Source organism: Ornithorhynchus anatinus, chromosome 2 (assembly GCF_004115215.2).
Source record: "Ornithorhynchus anatinus isolate Pmale09 chromosome 2, mOrnAna1.pri.v4, whole genome shotgun sequence".
NCBI lineage: Eukaryota > Metazoa > Chordata > Mammalia > Monotremata > Ornithorhynchidae > Ornithorhynchus > Ornithorhynchus anatinus.
This window is the reverse complement of record NC_041729.1, coordinates 166,569,535-166,587,700: the sequence shown is the minus strand read 5'-3', so window position 1 is coordinate 166,587,700 and position 18,166 is coordinate 166,569,535. Positions and strand designations below refer to the sequence as shown.

At 63.1% G+C, this 18,166-nt stretch overlaps 1 protein-coding gene across 1 annotated transcript; it reads left to right on the top strand.

Annotated features, from left to right (window-relative positions):
• Positions 1-757: 757 nt before the first annotated feature.
• Positions 758-16,934, top strand: WBP11 (WW domain binding protein 11). The gene is given in 14 exon segments (XM_029058790.2): positions 758-879; positions 6,040-6,146; positions 7,921-7,952; positions 11,480-11,573; positions 11,672-11,868; positions 12,491-12,624; positions 12,720-12,796; positions 12,799-12,915; positions 12,993-13,184; positions 14,743-14,850; positions 14,952-15,257; positions 15,958-16,063; positions 16,065-16,138; positions 16,237-16,934. Coding segments are annotated over 13 exon segments (1,956 nt in total). The 5' UTR covers positions 758-879; positions 6,040-6,082; the 3' UTR covers positions 16,692-16,934.
• Positions 16,935-18,166: the final 1,232 nt, after the last annotated feature.

Here is an 18,166-nt window from a genome sequence, read left to right as displayed (position 1 = left end):
AGGCCCAGAGAAGTTAATAATGATGATGAGGGTATTTGTTAAGCGCTTACTATGTGCAGAGCACTGTTCTAAGCGCTGGGGGAGATACAGGGTGATCAGGTCGTCCCACATGGGGCACACAGTCTTCATCCCCATTTTCCAGATGAGGGAACTGAGGCCCAGAGAAGTGAAGTGACTGGTCCACAGTCACCCAGCTGACAAGTGGCAGAGCCGGGATTAGAACCCACGACTTCTGACTGCCAAGCCCAGTCTCTGTAAGCGCTCAATAAATACTAGTGATTAAATAGCATAGAAAGAAAAAAGGAGGAAAGACAGGAGGAAAGAAAGAAAGAAAGAAAGAAAGAAAGAAAGAAAGAAAGAAAGAAAGAAAGAAAGAAAGAAAGAAAGAAAGAAAGAAAGAAAGAGAGAAAGAGAGAAAGAAAGAAAGAAAGAAAGAAAGGGCAAGCAAGCATTGAATGAATGAATGAATGAATGAATGAATGAATGAAATGAATGAATGAATGAATGAATGAATGAATGAGCGGTGTTCCCCTGAGGAGACCCGGCCAAGCTCCCTCCCTTCCCGCCTCGACCCCCGAGGGGGCGGGACCAAACCCCCTCCCAGCCAATCCCGTCCTCCGCCCCGCCCTCCCTCGCTCCCCATTGGCCTCCGCCGCTGATCCCGCCGGCCAATAGGAACGCGAGGCGGGGCGCGCGCGGGGGGGGCGCGCGCGCGCCCTCCTGGCCGGAAGTGACGCGCCGGAAGGGAGGCGGGGAGGCGGCGCGGCGCGAGGTTTCAAGATGGCGGGGGAGGCGGCGCGGCCCCACTAACGCGCGGGCGGCGGAGGAGGGAGCCGCCGCCGCCCGCCCGCCGTCGCCCCGCACCGGCCGGACCCGGAGGTCAGTGCGCCTGCGCGGGGACCCCCATCCCCGGCCTCGTCCCCTCGGCGGGCTCGGGGCCGCGCTCCGACCCTCACTTCCGGTCCGGCTCGGGCACTTCCGGTCCGGGCCGGTCCTGCTCCATCCGGGTCCTTCCCCGCTGGGCCTGAGCGCTTAGCAAATAGCAGTAATAATAGTGATCATCATTATCACTGTGAGCATCATCAATAGTGTTATTTCGATGGCCTGGGCCTCAGTGACCCCATCTGGAAAAGGGGGAGGAAGCCTGGGAGCCCCACGTGGGACAACCTGATGACCCTGCATCTCCCCCAGCGCTTAGCATTCATTCATTCACTCATTCATTCATTCAGTCACATGTATTGAGCACCTACTGCGTGCAGAGCCCTGGACTCATTCATTCAATCCCTACTTATTGAGCGCCTACGGCGTGCAGAGCCCTGACCTCGTGGATTCACTCGGTCCTCTTTATTGAGGGCCTACATATCGAGCGCTTACTATATGTGCAGAGCACTGGCCTCCATCCTACCTATTGAGCGCCTACGGCGTGCAGAGCCCTGGCCTCCTGGATTCATTCAGTCCTATTTATTGAGTGCCTATATATCGAGCGCTTACTATGTGCAGAGTACTGGCCTCCATCCTACTTATTGAGCGCCTACGGCGTGCAGAGCTCTGGACTCATGGATTCACTCAGTCCTATTTATTGAGTGCCTACATATTGAGCGCCTACTATGTGCAGAGTACTGGCCTCAATCCTACTTAATGAGCGCCTACGGCGTGCAGAGCTCTGGACTCATTGATTCACTCAGTCCTATTTATTGAGTGCCTACATATCGAGCGCTTACTATATGTGCAGACCACTGGCCTCCATCCTACCTATTGAGCGCCTACGGCGTGCAGAGCCCTGGCCTCCTGGATTCATTCAGTCCTATTTATTGAGTGCCTACATATCGAGCGCTTACTATGTGCAGAGTACTGGCCTCAATCCTACTTATTGAGCGCCTACGGCGTGCAGAGCTCTGGACTCATTGATTCACTCAGTCCTATTTATTGAGTGCCTACACATTGAGCGCCTACGGCGTGCAGAGCCCTGGCCTCATGGATTCATTCAGTTCTATTTATTGAGTGCCTATATAGCGAGCACTTGCTACGTGCAGAGCACTGGACTCAATCCTACTTATTGAGCGCCTACGGCGTGCAGAGCCCTGGCCTCGTTGATTCATTCACTCCTAGTTATTGAGTGCCTACATATCGAGCGCTTGCTACGTGCAGAGCACTGGCCTCAATCCTACTTATTGAGCGCCTACGGCGTGCAGAGCCCTGACCTCATTGATTCATTCACTCCTATTGAGTGCCTACATATCGAGCGCTTACTATGTGCAGAGCACTGGACGCCATCCTACTTATTGAGCGCCTACGGCGTGCAGAGCCCCGGACTCATGGATTCACTCAGTCCTATTTATTGAGTGCCTACATATCGAGCGCTTACTATATGGGCAGAGCACTGGACTCAATCCTAATAATAATAATGTTGGTATCTGTTAAGCGCTTACTATGTGCCGAGCACTGTTCTAAGCGCTGGGGTAGACACGGGAATCAGGATGTCCTTCGTGGGGCTCACAGTCTTAAATCCTATCTATTGAGCGCCTACGGCATGCAGAGCCCTGGCCTCATGGATTCATTCAGTCCTATTTATTGAGTGCCTACACATTGAGCGCCTACGGCGTGCAGAGCCCTGGCCTCATGGATTCATTCACTCCTATTTATTGAGTGCCTACATATCGAGCGCTTGCTATGTGCAGAGCACTGGACTCATTCCTATTTATTGAGTGCTTCCTGTGCGCAGAACACTGGACTCCGTGCATTCGATCGTATTGAGCACTTACTGTATGCGGAGCACCGAACTCTCATTCGTTCACTGTTGTATTTATTGGGCGCTCACTGGGTGCAGAACACTGGACTCATTCATTCAGGTGTATTTATTGAGCGCTTACTGTGTGCATTCATTCATTCAATAGTGTTTACTGAGCGCTTACTGTGCGCAGAGCACTGTACTGAGCGCTTGGAATGAACGAGGCGGCAACAGATAGAGACGGTCCCTGCCGTCTGACGGGCGCACGGTCTGATCCCGGCTTCTCATTCAGTCGTATTTACTGAGTGCCTAGTAGAGCACTGTCCTCATTCATTCAGTTCCATTCGTAGAGAGCTTACTGTGTGCAGAGCACTGTACTGAGCGCTTCGAACGTACCATTGGGCAACAGACACGATCCCGGCCCACGACGGGCTCAGGGTCTGGCGTGTGGTGATGATGAATGATAATGATGAGTGTGTTTGTGGAGCGCTCACTATGCACCAGGCACTGTGCTGAGCGCTGGGGGAGATGCGAGGTGATCGGGCTATCCCCCCTTGAGACTTCCGCAGAGGGTCGTGGGTTCTAATCTCCGCCGCTTGTCCGCTGAGTGACCCCGGGCAAGTCACGGCACTTCTCTGGGCCTCGTCTGCAAAATAGGGATGGAGACTGGAGATGTGGGACGGGGACAGGGTTCCAACCTGATCGGCTCGGATAATAAATAATAATCATTCCTTCATTCAATAGTATTTATCGAGCGCTTACTATGTGCAGAGCGCTGGACTGAGCGCTTGGAATGAACGAGGCGGCAACAGATAGAGACAGACGGTCCCCGCCGTTCGACGGGCTTACGGTCTGATCGGGGGAGAATTAATTATAAATAATAATATATAAATAAATAATATAAAATAAACAATAATGATAAATATTTATAACTCTATACATAAAAATAATAATTACAATTAATAATATAATAATAATGACGGTATTTGCAGTCGGCAACAGAGAGAGACGGTCCCTGCCCATTGTCGGGCTCACGGTCTAATCGGGGGAGAATTGACTATAAATAATAATATATAAATAAATAATAATATGAAATGACAATTAAATAATAATTATAAATAATTATTCATACCTCTATAAATAAATAACAAATGATAATATAATAATGATAATAATGACGGTATTTGTTAAACGCTTACTATGTGCCAAGCGCTGTTCTAAGCGCTGAGGGGGATACAAGGAAATGAGGTTGCCCCCCCCCCCCCCCCCCCCCGTGGGGCTCACAGTCTTCATCCCCATTTGACAGATGAGGTCACTGAGGGCACGGAGAATAATAATGATAAGGATGGTATTTCTTAAGCCCTTACTGTGTGCCGAGCACTGTGCTGAGCGCTGGAGTAGATACGAGGGAATCAGGTCGTCCCCCGTGGGCCTCCCAGTCTCCATCCCCATTTTCCAGAGGAGGGAACTGAGGCGCAGAGAGGTGAAGTGACTCGCCCGAAGTCACACGACGGACAGGGTGGTGGAGTGGGGATCAGAACCCACGACCCCTGACTCCCAAGCCCGGGCTCTTGCCACTGAGCCGCGCCGCTTGATGGTATTTGTAAAAAGCCCTTCCTCTGTGCCGAGCACTGGGCTGAGCGCCGGAGTAGGCCTCCCGGTCTTCACCCCCGTTTTACAGATGAGGAAACCGAGGCCCAGAGAAGTGAAGTGACCTGCCCAAAGTCACACAGCAGGCAAGCGCTCGAAGAATAAGAGAGTTCTTCTGGGCAGGGAACGTCGCCGTTTAATGTCGTATCGTGCTTTCCCAAGCGCTCAGTACGGTGCTCTGTAGCGAGAAGCAGCGCGGCTCAGTGGCGCGAGCCTGGGCTTCGGAGTCAGAGGTCATGAGTTCGACTCCCGGCTCTGCCCCCTTGTCAGGGGGCAGGTCACTTCACTTCTCGGGGCCTCAGTTCCCTCATCTGGAAAACGGGGATGAAGACCGTGAGCCGTCACGTGGGACGACCCGATGACCCCGCATCTCCCCCGGCGCTGAGACCGGTGCTGGGCACCTAGTAAGCGCTTAACGGATACCAACATTATCGTTATTATTCTTACTGCTCTGCACGCAGTAAGCGCTCGATAAGACTGAATGAATGAATTGTTGCTTGGGGGGGTGGGCGAGGAGGCAGAGGAGGGGCTCCAGCGGTCACTGGCCTGTACCGAGCTCCTACTCTGTGCGCAGCGCTGGGCTGAGCGCGTGACGACGACGGCATTCGTTAACTCCGTGCCTGCAACTGCACTAAGCGCCGGGGTGGACGCCGCTCACCCCCTCCATCCCCGTTTGGCAGATGAGGTCACTGAGGCCCAGAGAAGTGAAGCGACTTGCCCAGGGTCACACAGCCCGACGGCGGTTTTTACGGTGCTCCGCACGCAGTAGGCGCTCAGTTAATACCGTTGAATGAATGAAATGAAATGGCACTTCCCCAGGGGCTCAGTCCAGTGAGCACCAACCTCATTATTATTACTAAGCTACTGTCCTCTCCCAAGAGCTCAGTACAGTGCCCTGCACCCGGTAGGCGTTCAGTAAATAGCAGTGACCGATGAGTACCGAGCGGCAGGCGGCCCCCCGGGGGGGGGGGGGGGGGGCGCGGCGTCTACGGACCCGATGCGGCGGGGAGGGGGAGATGAGGACGTAGTCGGGGGAGGCCGATGCGCGTTCATTCACTCAGCTGTACTTACTGAGCGCTTACTGTGTAGAGAGCCCTGTACGGAGCACTTGGGAGAGGACAGTAGCTTGGTAATAATCATCCCGTATTATTATCCGTTAAGCGCTTACTATGTGCCAAGCACTGGGGTGATCGGGTCGTCCCACGTGGGGCTCCCGTTTTCCAGAGGAGGAAACCGAGGTCCCAGAGACTGATAATGATAACGTTGGTATCTGTTAAGCGCTTACTAGGTGCCGAGCCCTGTTCTAAGCGCTGGGGGAGATCCGGGGTCGTCGGGTGGCCCCGCGTGGGGCTCACGGTCAATCCCCATTTGGCAGATGAGGGAACTGAGGCACGGAGAAGCGAAGTGACTCGCTCGCGGCCACACAGCCGATAAGTGGGGGAGCGGGGATCCGAACCCGCGACCTCCGACTCCCGAGCCCGGCCTCTCGCCGCTGAGCCGCGCTGCTCCTCGAGTGCGCTCGGTACGCGGTAGGCGCTCAACAGATGCGAGGGAGCAGAGCGGCGGGAGAGCTTGCGCCCACAGCGGGCCTCGGGGGCAGAGGCCGAGGATTCGGGCGGGACCGGGATTCGGCGGGAAACAAGTCGTCCTTTCCGTTTCAGGATTGCCGTTCCGTAGAGGAGCGAAGAAGAAGCCGCCGCCAAGATGGGGCGGAGATCCACGTCCTCCACCAAGAGCGGGAAGTTCATGAACCCCACCGACCAGGCCCGTGAGTACCGGGATTGGGAACCCGAACCCCCCCCCCCCCCAAAAAATAATAATAATTTGGTATCTGTTAAGCGCTTACTAGGTGCCGAGCACCGTTCTAAGCGCCGGGGGGCCTACGAGGTCATCAGGTGGTCCCCCGTGGGGCTCCCGGTCTTCATCCCCATTTGACAGGTGGGGTCACCGAGGCCCGGAGAAGTGAAGTGACTTGCCCACAGTCACACGGCTGACGAGTGTTTAAGCGCTTCCTGTGTGCCCGGCACTGTTCTGAGCGCCGGGGGGGGGGGGATGCAAGGTGATCGGGTTGCCCCCCGTGGGGCTCCCGGTCTTCAGCCCCATTTTCCAGATGAGGTCACCGAGGCCCGGAGGAGTGAAGTGACTTGCCCCGAGTCACACGGCTGACGAGTGTTTAAGCGCCTCCTGTGTGCCCGGCACTGTTCTGAGCGCCGGGGGGGGGGATGCAAGGTGATCGGGTTGCCCCCCGTGGGGCTCCCGGTCTTCAGCCCCATTTGACAGATGAGGTCACCGAGGCCCGGAGGAGTGAAGTGACTTGCCCAGAGTCACCCGGCTGGCAGGTGTCGGAGGCGGGATTAGAACCCACGACCTCTGACTCCCAGGCCCGGGCCCTTCCCCCTGAGCCGCGCTGCTTTTCGTCTGACAGAGGAGGGAACCGAGGCCCGAAGACGTGTGAAGGATAATAAAAAGAATAATAACAATCACGATGGTATTTAAGCGCTTTCTGTGTGCCAAGCACTGTACTAAGCGCTGGGGTGGATTCAAGCCACTTGGGTCGGACACAGTCCCCGTCCCACGTGGGCTTCGAGGTCTGCATCCCCATTGCCTAGATGAGGTCACTGAGGCCCAGAGAAGTGAAGCGACTTGCCCGAGGTCACGAAGCGGGCCAGGGGCAGAGTCGGGATTCGAACCCCTGTCCTGTGACTCCCAAGCCCGGCCTCTTGCCACTGGGACCACCTGACGACCCGGTATCCCCCCCCCCCCCCCCCAGCGCTTAGAACAGTGCTCGGCACATAGTAAGCGCTTCGCAGATACCCACGTTATTATCATTATTAAATGGGGACGGAGAGCGTGAGCCCCACGTGGGACTGTGTCCAACTAATAAAAATGATAACGTCGGTATTTGTGAAGCGCTTACTCTGTGCAGAGCACCGTTCTACGCGCTGGGGGAGATCCAGGGTCATCGGGTCGTCCCACGTGGGGCTCACGGTCAATCCCCGTTTCCCAGAGGAGGTCACTGAGGCCCGGAGAAGCGAAGCGACTCGCCCACGGTCACCCGGCTGCCAAGTGGCAGAGCCGGGATTCGAACCCATGACCCCCGGCTCCCAAGCCCGGGCTCCGTCCCCCGAGCCCCGCCGCTTCTCTAGGCCGAGGTCACGCGGCGGACGTGTGGAGGAGCCGGGATTAGAACCGAGAGCCCGTCGTGGGGCGGGGACGGTCTCGGTCTGTTGCCGAATTGTCCATGCCAAGCGCTTAGTACGGTGCTCTGCGCCTAGGAAGCGCTCGATAAATACCACTGACCGAACCTGTGGCCGCGAGGCCAGGCCGCTTCCCCGTCAAATGGGCGCGAAGACCCGCGGGCGACGGGGGATCGGGTCCAACCGGGTTAACTGGTATCCCGGCCCTCGTGCTGTGCTAAACGCCCGGAGGCGGTGCACCCGCGCCCCGCTCGCGACGAGCTTCCGGAGGGGAAGACGGTAGGAAGCCCGCGGGTGGGTTTTTGCTCCCGCTTTTGCCCCCCGTCACCTACTTTCCCCTTGCAGGAAAGGAGGCCCGGAAGAGGGAGCTGAAGAAGGTAAGGCGACCGAATCTCTCTGAAACCCGAAGGCGTCCGTTAAGTGGCCCTTGCCTTTCGGAGCGAATAAGAATAACGGCGGTGACGTCTGATAAGCGCCGACCGGGTGCGGAGCGCCGTCCTGAGCGCCGGGGTCTCGGCGGAAGACCGAGGCGCTCCGCGGAGGGGAGCGGGGTCCGGATCCGTCGTCGGGAGGCTGGGATTGTGCGGGGGAGACGCCGAGGCCGGGGCGATTCCCGGGAAAAGGTGGCGGAGGGCGGAAGAGCCGACGGAGAGGATGCGGATGGCGGCAGGGGACGGGGCGTCCCGGGGAAGATCATAAGAATGATACGGTAGCGGTGGTAACAGTGATCACAATGTCGGTATCTGTCAAGCGCTCACTACGCGCCGAGCACCGTTCTGAGCGCCGGGGGAGACACGGGGTGATCAGGTTTTCCCACGTGGGGCTCACCGTCTTCACCCCCCATTTTCCAGACGAGGGAACCGAGGCCCCGGAGAAGCGAAGTGACTCGCCCACCGTCACCCAGCTGACGAGTGCGGAGCCCGGGATCCGAACCCGTGACCTCCGACTCCCAAGCCCGGGCTCGTAGCGGGGGTATTTGTTGTATGGGCCGAGCGCCGTCCTAAGCGCTGGGGGGATGCGGGGTGATCGGCTCGTCCCCCGCGGGGCTCCCGGTTTAAATCCCCATTTTCCAGACGAGGGAACTGAGGCTAAGCGAAGCGGCTTGCCCGACGTCGCGCGGCCGGTAAGCGGCGGGGCCGGGATCGGAACCCGGGACCCCTGGCTCCCGGGCCCGGGCTCTTTCCGTGGAGGAAAGGAGGACTTCCACGGCGCTCGGTAACGGGGACGAGGTGATAAGCGCCGCTGCGACGGGCCCCGGATCGCCCGTGCCCGCCCGGGGCTCGCGTCCCGCCCCCCTCCCCATTTTACAGAAGGGGAAGTGGAGGCCTTGGCGCCCGACGAAGCGGCCTCCCCGCCCCCTCCCGGGCCTCCGCCCCCCCCCCCAGTCCGGGGGAAACCGGCGCGTCCCGAGATGGGCGCTGTCCCAAGCGCTGGGACGTGCGCGTCTCGGGAAACCCACTCCTGGGCCGGGGCACTTCCCTGGGCCTCGGTTCCCTCGTCTGTAAAATGGGGGTGAAGACGGTGAGCCCCACCTGAGGTGTATGGACTGTGTATATTATTATCTCTGTCTGTATGTCTATAAAAATAGATATACATATGTGTGTATATGTATACACATATATATGCACATACATATGTGTATATATACACACACGTATACACACACACACACATAAATACATATGCGTATGTGTATACGTATATATGTATGTATGTGTGTGTGTATATGTATGTATATAAGTATGTGTATGCAGGTATATACATAAACATATGCACGTGCATATATGTGCGTTTATATATATGCATACGTATACATATGTGTGTATATTTATATCTGTGTGTATATATATTCATATCTGTGTGTGTATATACGCATATATTACATTACATTAGATGTATTATCTATATATAATAATAATAATAATAATGTCGGTATCTGTTAAGCGCTTACTATGTGCCGAGCACCGTTCTAAGCGCTGGGGTAGACACAGGGGAATCGGGTCGTCCCACGTGGGGCTCACGGTCTTAATCCCCATTTTACAGATGAGGGAACCGAGGCCCGGAGAAGTGAAGTGACTCGCCCACGGTCACACGGCCGACAAGTGGCGGAGCTGGGATTCGAACTCATGAGCCCTGACTCCAAAGCCCGGGCTCTTTCCACTGAGCCACGATAGATATGAATATAGTAATATATAATATGATATTTGTTGAGCGCTTACCGTGTGCCAAACTCTGTTCTAAGCGCTGGGGGAGATACAAGGTGATCAGATTGTCCCCCGTGAGGCTCCCCGTCTTCATCCCCATTTTCCAGATGAGGGAACTGAGGCACCGAGAAGTGAAGCGACTTGTCCAGGGTCACCCAGCCGATGAGCGGCGGAGCGAGGATTCGAACCCACGCCCGCCGACTCCCAAGCCCGGCCTCTTGCCGCTGAGCCGCGCCGCTGATCAGGTTGCCTCCGTCCCGGCGCTTAGTAGGGGGCCCGGCACATAGTGGGCGCTTAATAAATAGCGTAAAAAGGAAAAAAGATCCTTTCCCTGCCCGCTGTAGGGGAGGAGCCGGGAGCAGTCGGGTTTGCCCATCCAGTAGTCGGAGGAGAAGGGGGTCTTGTACCCCCCCCCCCCCCCCCCCCCCCCCGGGGGTCCCACGGTAATAATAATAATAATAATAATAATGTTGGATTTGGTTGGCTCATAGCGGTGGTATCCGTTAAGCGCTCACTCTGTGCCGAGCACCGTTCTAAGCGCTGGGGGAGACGCGGGGGAATCGGGTCGTCCCCCGTGGGGCTCACGGTCTTCGTCCCCATTTTCCAGACGAGGGAACCGAGGCACCGAGAAGTGAGGCGACTTGCCCGAAGTCACACAGCTGCCGAGTGGCCGAGCCGGGATTCGAACCCCTGACCTCTGACTCCAAAGCCCGTGCCCTTTCCACCGAGCCACGCACGCTAGGTCTGCCTCGGGGGTCGGGGAGGGCGGGATCCAGAGAGTTTCTGGGGTGGGTGGGGGTGGCCCCCACCGGCCCCCAGAAGCCGAACGGGAGCGAAAAGAGCCTGGGAGTCGGCGGTCATGGGTTCGAATCCCACCTCCGCCGCTTGTCGGCTGCGTGACCTTGGCCGAGTGGCTTCCCTCCTCTGGGCCTTAGTCCCCTCAGCTGTAAAACTGGGATTCCCCCTCCCCTCCCCCCGAAGGGGGACAGGGACAACCTCGTTAAGTGCTTAATAAACCTCTTAATAAATAGCGAGGAGCGGCGTGACTCAGTGGGAAGAGCCCGGGCTTGGGAGGCGGAGGTCGTGGGTTCTAATCCCGCCCCCGCCTCTTGTCAGCCGGTTGACTTGGGGCAGGGCACGCCCCTTCCCCGGGCCTCGGTGACCTCATCTGGAAAACGGGGACGGAGACCGGGAGCCCCCCGGGGGGACAACCCGATGACCTCGTAGCATTCATTCATTCCTCGGTATCCCCGAATTGTCCGTTCCAAGCGCTCGGTCCGGCGCGCTGCGCGTCGGGAGCGCTCAGTAAGTACGACCGGACGAACGAATGTACCAAGCGCTTGGAAGGCACGCTTTGGCAACGGAGCGAGACCCAACGTCGGGCCCCCCCCGGCGTCCTTGGCCCGTAGTGAGCGCCTCAGAGACGCCAGCGTCACCGTTATCGGCGGCGATACTGCCGGCTCGGTGGGAAGAGCCCGGGCTTGGGAGTCGGAGGTCGCGGCTTCGGATCCCGCCGCCGGGCGGCCGGGGGCGGGTCACCTCCCTCCTCGGGGCCCTCATCCGTCGGAAGGGGGTGGAGCCCGGGAGGACCACCCGATGACCCCGTGTCCCCCCCAGCGCTCGGAACGGCGCTCGGCGCACGGTAGGCGCTTAGCAGATAGGCACGTCGTTAACCCGATCGCCGCCCCGTCGCGATGTAGAACAAGAAGCAGCGGATGATGGTCCGGGCGGCGGTGCTGAAGATGAAGGACCCCAAGCAGATCATCCGGGACATGGAGAAGCTGGACGAGATGGGTAAGGGGGGGGCGGGGGGCCGGGGGCGGGGGCGGGCGGGCGGGGGGGGGGGGGGGGCGGCGGACCCCCCCAGCCCCCCGTCTCTCTCCCCGGCGCAGAGTTCAACCCGGTGCAGCAGCCCCAGCTGAACGAGAAGGTGCTGAAGGACAAGCGTAAGAAGCTGCGAGAGACGTTCGAACGCATCCTGCGCCTCTACGAGAAGGAGAACCCCGACACCTTCAAGGAGCTGCGCAAGCTGGAGGCCGACTACGAGCAGAAGCGCGCCCAGCTCAGCCAGTACTGCGACGCCGTCAAGGTGCCCGGCCGCACCCCGGGGAGGGGGCGGGGGGCCCCGGCCCGTAACGCTGACGACCACCGCGTTGGGAATCCGTCCGGCGCGCGCGGGGCGCCGGGGGAGAGGCGCGGCCGTCGGGTCGGCTCACGGACGAGGTCGCCGAGGCGCGGCGAATCCGGCCGCCCAGGGATCCGAACCCGCGACGCCCCGGCCCGGGCCCGTCCCACCGGGCCGCGAGTACCGTCGGGGCGCCGGGCGCCGGACCGACACGTGGCCCGGTCGCCGTCATTTCAGCCTCGGGGCTGGGTTCCCGCGTCGGGCGACCCCGGGAAGCGGCGCGGCTCAGTGGCAAGAGCCCGGGCTCGGGAGTCAGAGGTCACGGGCGGAGCCGCGCGTCGGTCGGCCTCGGTCCCCTCGTCTGTACGACGGGGATCAACCAACCGCGAGCCTCGCGTGGGACGACCCGGGGACCCGTAGCTCCTCCCCCGGCGCTCGGGCCGGCGCTCGGCCCGTAGCGGGCGCTTAACGGACACCGACGTCACGAAGAGGTGCGCGTCCCGCCCCGGCTCGGCGGGGTCCCCGGGCCCCGGGGGGCGGACGGCGGGGCCGTCGGGGGTCTGACCGGCCCCGCCGCCCGCCCCAGAACGCCCAGCACGTGGAGGTGGAGAGCATCCCGCTGCCGGACATGCCTCACGCCCCGTCCAGCATCCTCATCCAGGACATCCCGCTGCCCGGCGCCCAGCCCCCCTCCATCCTCAAGAAGACGTCCGCCTACGGGTGAGGCCGGCGGGGGCTCGGGGCGGGGGCGCCGGGCGCCGGGCGGGGGGGGGGGCGGCGCCGGGGGAGCTGACGGCCGGCTCCTCCGTCCGCAGCCCGCCCGCCCGGGGCCCGTCCGTCCTCGCGCTCCCGGGGCCGGGCGTCCCCCGCCTGCCGCCCGGCCGCAAGCCCCCGGCCCGCCGCCCGGCCCGCCCCCGCCCCAGGTCCTGCAGATGTACGGCCGCAAGGTGGGCTTCGTGGAGCTGCCCCCCCGCCGCCGAGACGAGGACCTCCCGTTCGCCCCGGACTCGGGTGGGTCGGCGCTCCCCCCCCCCCGTCCTTTCCTCGCCCTTTCCTCCCCCCCCCTGACCCTCCCCGCGTCCCCGCAGCCCAGCGCGGCCACGGCGACGAGGCGTCCAGCAGCAGCGAGGACGAGGGCTACCCCGAGGACATGGAGCAGGACAAGGGCGAGGACAGCAGCGACGACAGCGACAGCGACCGGTCGGAGGCCGACAGCGAGGGAGACGACCTCCCGCAGCGCGGCGACGTCCCCAGGGCCGACGGCGACGACAAGAAGCCCGGTGAGGGCGGCCGGAGGGGCCCCCGCTCCCCCGCCGCGCCGTACCGAGCGCCTGGGGGGATCCGGGGCGACCGGGGCGGCCCACGGGGGGCTCCCGGTCGTCCCGGCGATCGCGGACGGGTCGCCGGGGGCCGGGGAAGCGAAGCGACTTGCCCGGGGCGGAATCCGCGGCCTCTGGCCCTGATCTGTGTGAAAAGTATCCCGTTCCCCCGTCTTTACCCCCATTTTGCGGATGATAACGTTGGCATTCATTAAGCGCCTACTGTGTGCCGAGCACTGTTCTAAGCGCTGGGGTAGACGGGGTCATCAGGCGGTCCCCCGTGAGGCTCCCCGTCTCCATCCCCGTTTTCCAGATGAGGTCACCGAGGCCCAGAGAAGCGAAGCGACTCGCCCACGGTCGCACGGCTGACAGGTGGCGGAGCCGGGGTTCGAACCCGTGACTCCCAATCCCGGGCTCTTTCTACCGAGCCACGCTGATAGGGAACCGAGGCCTCGGTACGGACTTGGCACCCGGGAGGCGCTCGATAAGTACGATTGAATGAATGAATGAATGAATGAATGATAATGTTGGTACCTGCTAAGCGCTTACTATGTGCAGAGCGCCGTTCTAAGCGCCGGGGGAGATCCGGGGTCATCGGGTGGTCCCCCGTGGGGCTCCCGGTCTTCATCCCCATTTTCCAGATGAGGGAACCGAGGCCCAGAGAAGTGAAGTGACTCGCCCGCGGTCACCCGGCTGAAGAGTGAGTGAATGAGGCCCAGAGAAGTGAAGCGGCGTGGCTCGGTGGAAAGAGCCCGGGCTGGGGAGTCAGGTCATGGGTTCGGATCCCGACTCCGCCACGTCAGCCGTGGGACTCCGGGCAAGTCGCTTCTCTGTGCCTCGGTACGTCCCTCATCTGTCAAACGGGGATGAAGACCGGGAGCCCCACGGGGGGCAACCTGATGGCCCGTATCCTCCCCAGCGCTTAGAACGGCGCTGGGCGCGTAGTAGGCGCTTAACAAACACCATCGTTATTATGACCCGAGGTCACCCGGCAGACGGGTGGCAGAGCCGGGATCGGAACCCGTGACCCTGTGACTTGCAGGCCCCGGGCTCCGTCCACTGAGCCACGCCGCTCCTCCGTATTAACGTCCCCCGTCCCCCCCCCCCCAGACCGGAGGCTCGCGGTGGGCAGGGGAACGCGTCGGCGGATTGTCGCGCCGGCCTCTCCCGAGCGGTTAGGACGGTGCTCCGCGCCCGCCAGGCGCTCGGTAAACACGGTTGGGCGAACGAAGGCAGGCGAGAGCCCGGGCCTGGGAGTCAGAGGTCGTGGGTTCTGATCCCGGCTCTGGGGCCAGTCACTTGGCTTCCCTGGGCCTCGGTTCCCTCATCTGTCCAACGGGGATGAGGACGGCGCCTCCCCGTCGGGACCCCCCCCGACGATCCCCCCCCCCCCCCCCCCCCCCCGGCGCTTGGAACGGTGCTCGGCACAGAGTAAAGCGCTTGACGGACGGCGACGTGACGACGGTGAGGGTGGCGCGGCGACGGGCCGACGGCGCGGGTCTCTGCGTCCCGTCCCCAGGCCTGAGCGTGCGGTTTGCCGACGTCCCCGGGAAGCCGCGGAAGAAGAAGAAGAAGAAGAACGTGAAGGAGCTGACCCCTCTGCAGGCCATGATGCTGCGCATGGCGGGTGAGGGTCGTCCCCCGGCCGTCCGGCCCCCGGCCCCCCCGGCCCCGGCCGGCCCCCCGGCCGCCCTCCCGACCGCCCCCCCCCCTCTCCCTCCCCTCCAGGCCAGGAGATCCCGGAGGAAGGGCGGGAGGCGGAGGGCTTCTCCGAGGAGGACGAGGACGACGACGACGACGAGGAGGACGAGGACGAGGACGAGGACGCCGACGGGTCGGAGGACTCCGGCCCCGAGGACCCGGCCCCGCGCAAGGACGACGCCGGGCCCGAGGCGGGGGCCGGCCCGCCGGGGGGCCCCCCGCCCCCGCCCCAGCCCGGCCCGCCCGCCCAGATGCCCGGCCCGCCCCCCCTGGGCCCCCCGCCCCTGCGGCCCCCCGGGCCCCCCGCCGGCCTCCCGCCCGGACCCCCTCCAGGTGAGGACCGTACCGTCGGGCCCCCGTTTCGGGCACGGACGGGCGCCGGGCGCCGTACTGCCCGCCGGGGCGGACCCGGGCGACGACGAGGACTCGGGGGGGGGGGAAGGGAAGGCGGGGGGGTCCCGCCCGCCACCGCCGGGGGAGACCCCCGTCTCGCCTCCCTTGGGCCTGGGATGTAATCTTCACGATGGCGTGTGTTAAGCAGCGGGGCCCAGTGGAAAGAGCCCGGGCTTCGGAGTCAGAGGTCATGAGTTCGACTCCCGGCTCCGCCACTCGGCAGCTGGGTGAGGGCGGGCGGGGCGCTTCGCTTCTCTGGGCCTCGGCCACCTCGTCCGGAAAATGGGGACTGACTGGGAGCCCCACGGGGGACGGCCCGATGACCCCGTGTCTCCCCCAGCGCCCACAGCAGGACGGCGCCCGGCACGTCGCAGGCGCTTAACGGATGCCGACGTTGACGTTATTATGAAGCGCTTATTACGTGCCAGGCGCCGGGGGAGATACGAGGTCAGCCCACGCGGGGCTCACGGTTTTCGTCATCTGAAAACGGGGCCGGGGGGGGCGGGAAGGGAAGCAGCGGGCTCCACTGCTCCGGGCCCGTCCGCCGTGCGGCCTCGGCCCGCCCGCGACCGCCTCCGTCTCCGGCGGGACCCCCACGGGTCCGGCCCCGCGGCCCCCTCACCGCCCCGTCCGTCCGCAGGTGCCCCCCCGTTCCTGAGGCCCCCCGGGATGCCGGGCCTGCGAGGCCCCCTGCCCCGGCTCCTGCCCCCGGGCCCGCCCCCCGGCCGGCCCCCCGGCCCCCGCCCGGCCCGCCCCCGGGCTCCCGCCCGGCCCGCCCCCGCGGGGGCCGCCGCCCCGCCTGCCGCCCCCGGCCCCTCCAGGTAAGCGGGGCGAGGGAGGACGGGGAGGAGGGAGGGCGGGGGGGGGGGGCGCGGGGGGGACGGGGACCCGAACTCACCGCTCCCTTCGGGGTCCGCAGGCCTCCCCCCGCCGCGGCCCGGGATGCTCCGGCCGCCCCTGGGGCCGCCCCTGGGGCCCGCCCCGCCCGGCCTCTACCCGCCCGCCCCCCTGCCCAACCCCGGGGTGCTCAGCGCCCCGCCCAGCCTCATCCAGCGGCCCAAGGCGGACGAGGCCGGCGGGCCGGCGGGGGCGGCGGGGGCCGGGGCGGCCGCCGCCACCATCGAGAAGAAGGCCACGGCCACCATCAGCGCCAAGCCGCAGATCACCAACCCCAAGGCCGAGGTGACCCGCTTCGTGCCCACGGCCCTGCGGGTCCGGCGCGAGCACAAGGGGGCCGCCCCCGCCCCGCCCAGGAAGGCCGAGGACCAGCCGGGCGGCCCCCCGCCCAAGGCCGGGGCCCCGGCCCCGCCGCCCCCGCAGACCAAGGACGACGTCTACGAGGCCTTCATGAAGGAGATGGAGGGGCTGCTTTGAGCGGCGCCGGCCGGCACCCTCTCCGCCCGCGGGACGGACCCTCCGCCGTCGTCCGCCGCCGCGGCCCGGGCCGCTCTCCCTCGGGATGGACGGCCGCGGGCCCGTCCGGGCGGGAAACGGGAGAGGGGCGGGCCGCTCGTCGCCTCCGTCCGCCCCGCGCGTCCGTCGGTCGCTCTCCCGGGCGCTCGGCCCGGCGCTCCGCGCGCGGGGGGCGGTGGATAAATACAGCCGGATGCGAGCGGATGGTCTTTCTCCGGTATTTGCCCCGCCGAGCGGCCGGACCGAGCCGGTTAGACCGCGGCAGGCGCCGGCGGTCCGTGGCGTCCGTCGGGCGCCGGCCGTGTGCCGTGTGCCGTGGGAGAGGCACGTAAGGGTAAGCGGGCCACGTCCCCTGCTACGCCGTGAGCCGACGGCGTAGAGGGGGAGACGGACGTTGACGCAGATAGATGGGAGACAAGTGGTGAGCGGGGCCGGGACGGGGGAACCGAGGAAAGGGAGCGAGAGAAGGGAGAAGGGGAGAGGGGGGAGAGGAATCGTCCAATCGGGGGATTTGACGCGGCGCCCGGAGGCGCGACGGGGGCCGGGGGGGCGAGACGGGCAGAGCCGGAGGCCCGGGGAGGAGCGCGGCGTGCGGGGGAGGAGGACGGAAGGAGGAGGACCGGAGGGAGGACGGGGCCGGGGGACGGGGGGGCTCTAAGGGCGATGGAGGACGGGGGGGGGGGGGCCGGCAATGTCCCCTTGGGCACACCGTGCCAGCGCTGAAGTGAAGAAGCGAAGCAGCGTGGCTCAGTGGGGAGAGCCGGGAGTCAGAAGGTCGTGGGTTCTAATCCCTGCGCTGCCGTCTGTCTGCCGGGTGGCCTCGGACGAGTCGCTTCTCTGGGCTTTACCTCATCTGTAAAAGGGGGGTGGAGTCTGAGCCCCACGGGGGACAGGGACTGCGTGCGGCCCCTTTTGCTTGTACCCACCCTAGGTACTTGGTGGGTAGCAAATGCTTAACAGGTACCTTTATTATTAAGTGAAGTGACTTGCCCAGGGTCACGCAGCAGATAAATAATAACGTTGGTATTTGTTAAGCGCTCACTGTGCGCCGAGCGCCGTTCTAAGCGCTGGGGGGTAGACACGGGGGAATCGGGTGGTCCCACGTGGGGCTCACGGTCTTCATCCCCATTTTACAGACGAGGGAACTGAGGCGCAGAGAAGTGAAGCGACTCGCCCGCGGTCACACAGCCGACAAGTGGCGGAGCTGGGATTCGAACTCATGAGCCCTGACTCCAAACCCCGTGCTCTTTCCACTGCGCCACGCTGCTTCTCCAAATGGCTGGGACCGTGACTCCCTTCCGAATCCACCGTGGTATTTGTTTGAGGGCTCAGTGGGTGAGAAGCGGCGTGGCGCAGTGGAAAGAGCACAGGAGTCAGAGGTCGTGAGTTCGAATCCCAGCTCCGCCACCTGTCAGCTGTGTGACTTTGGGCAAGTC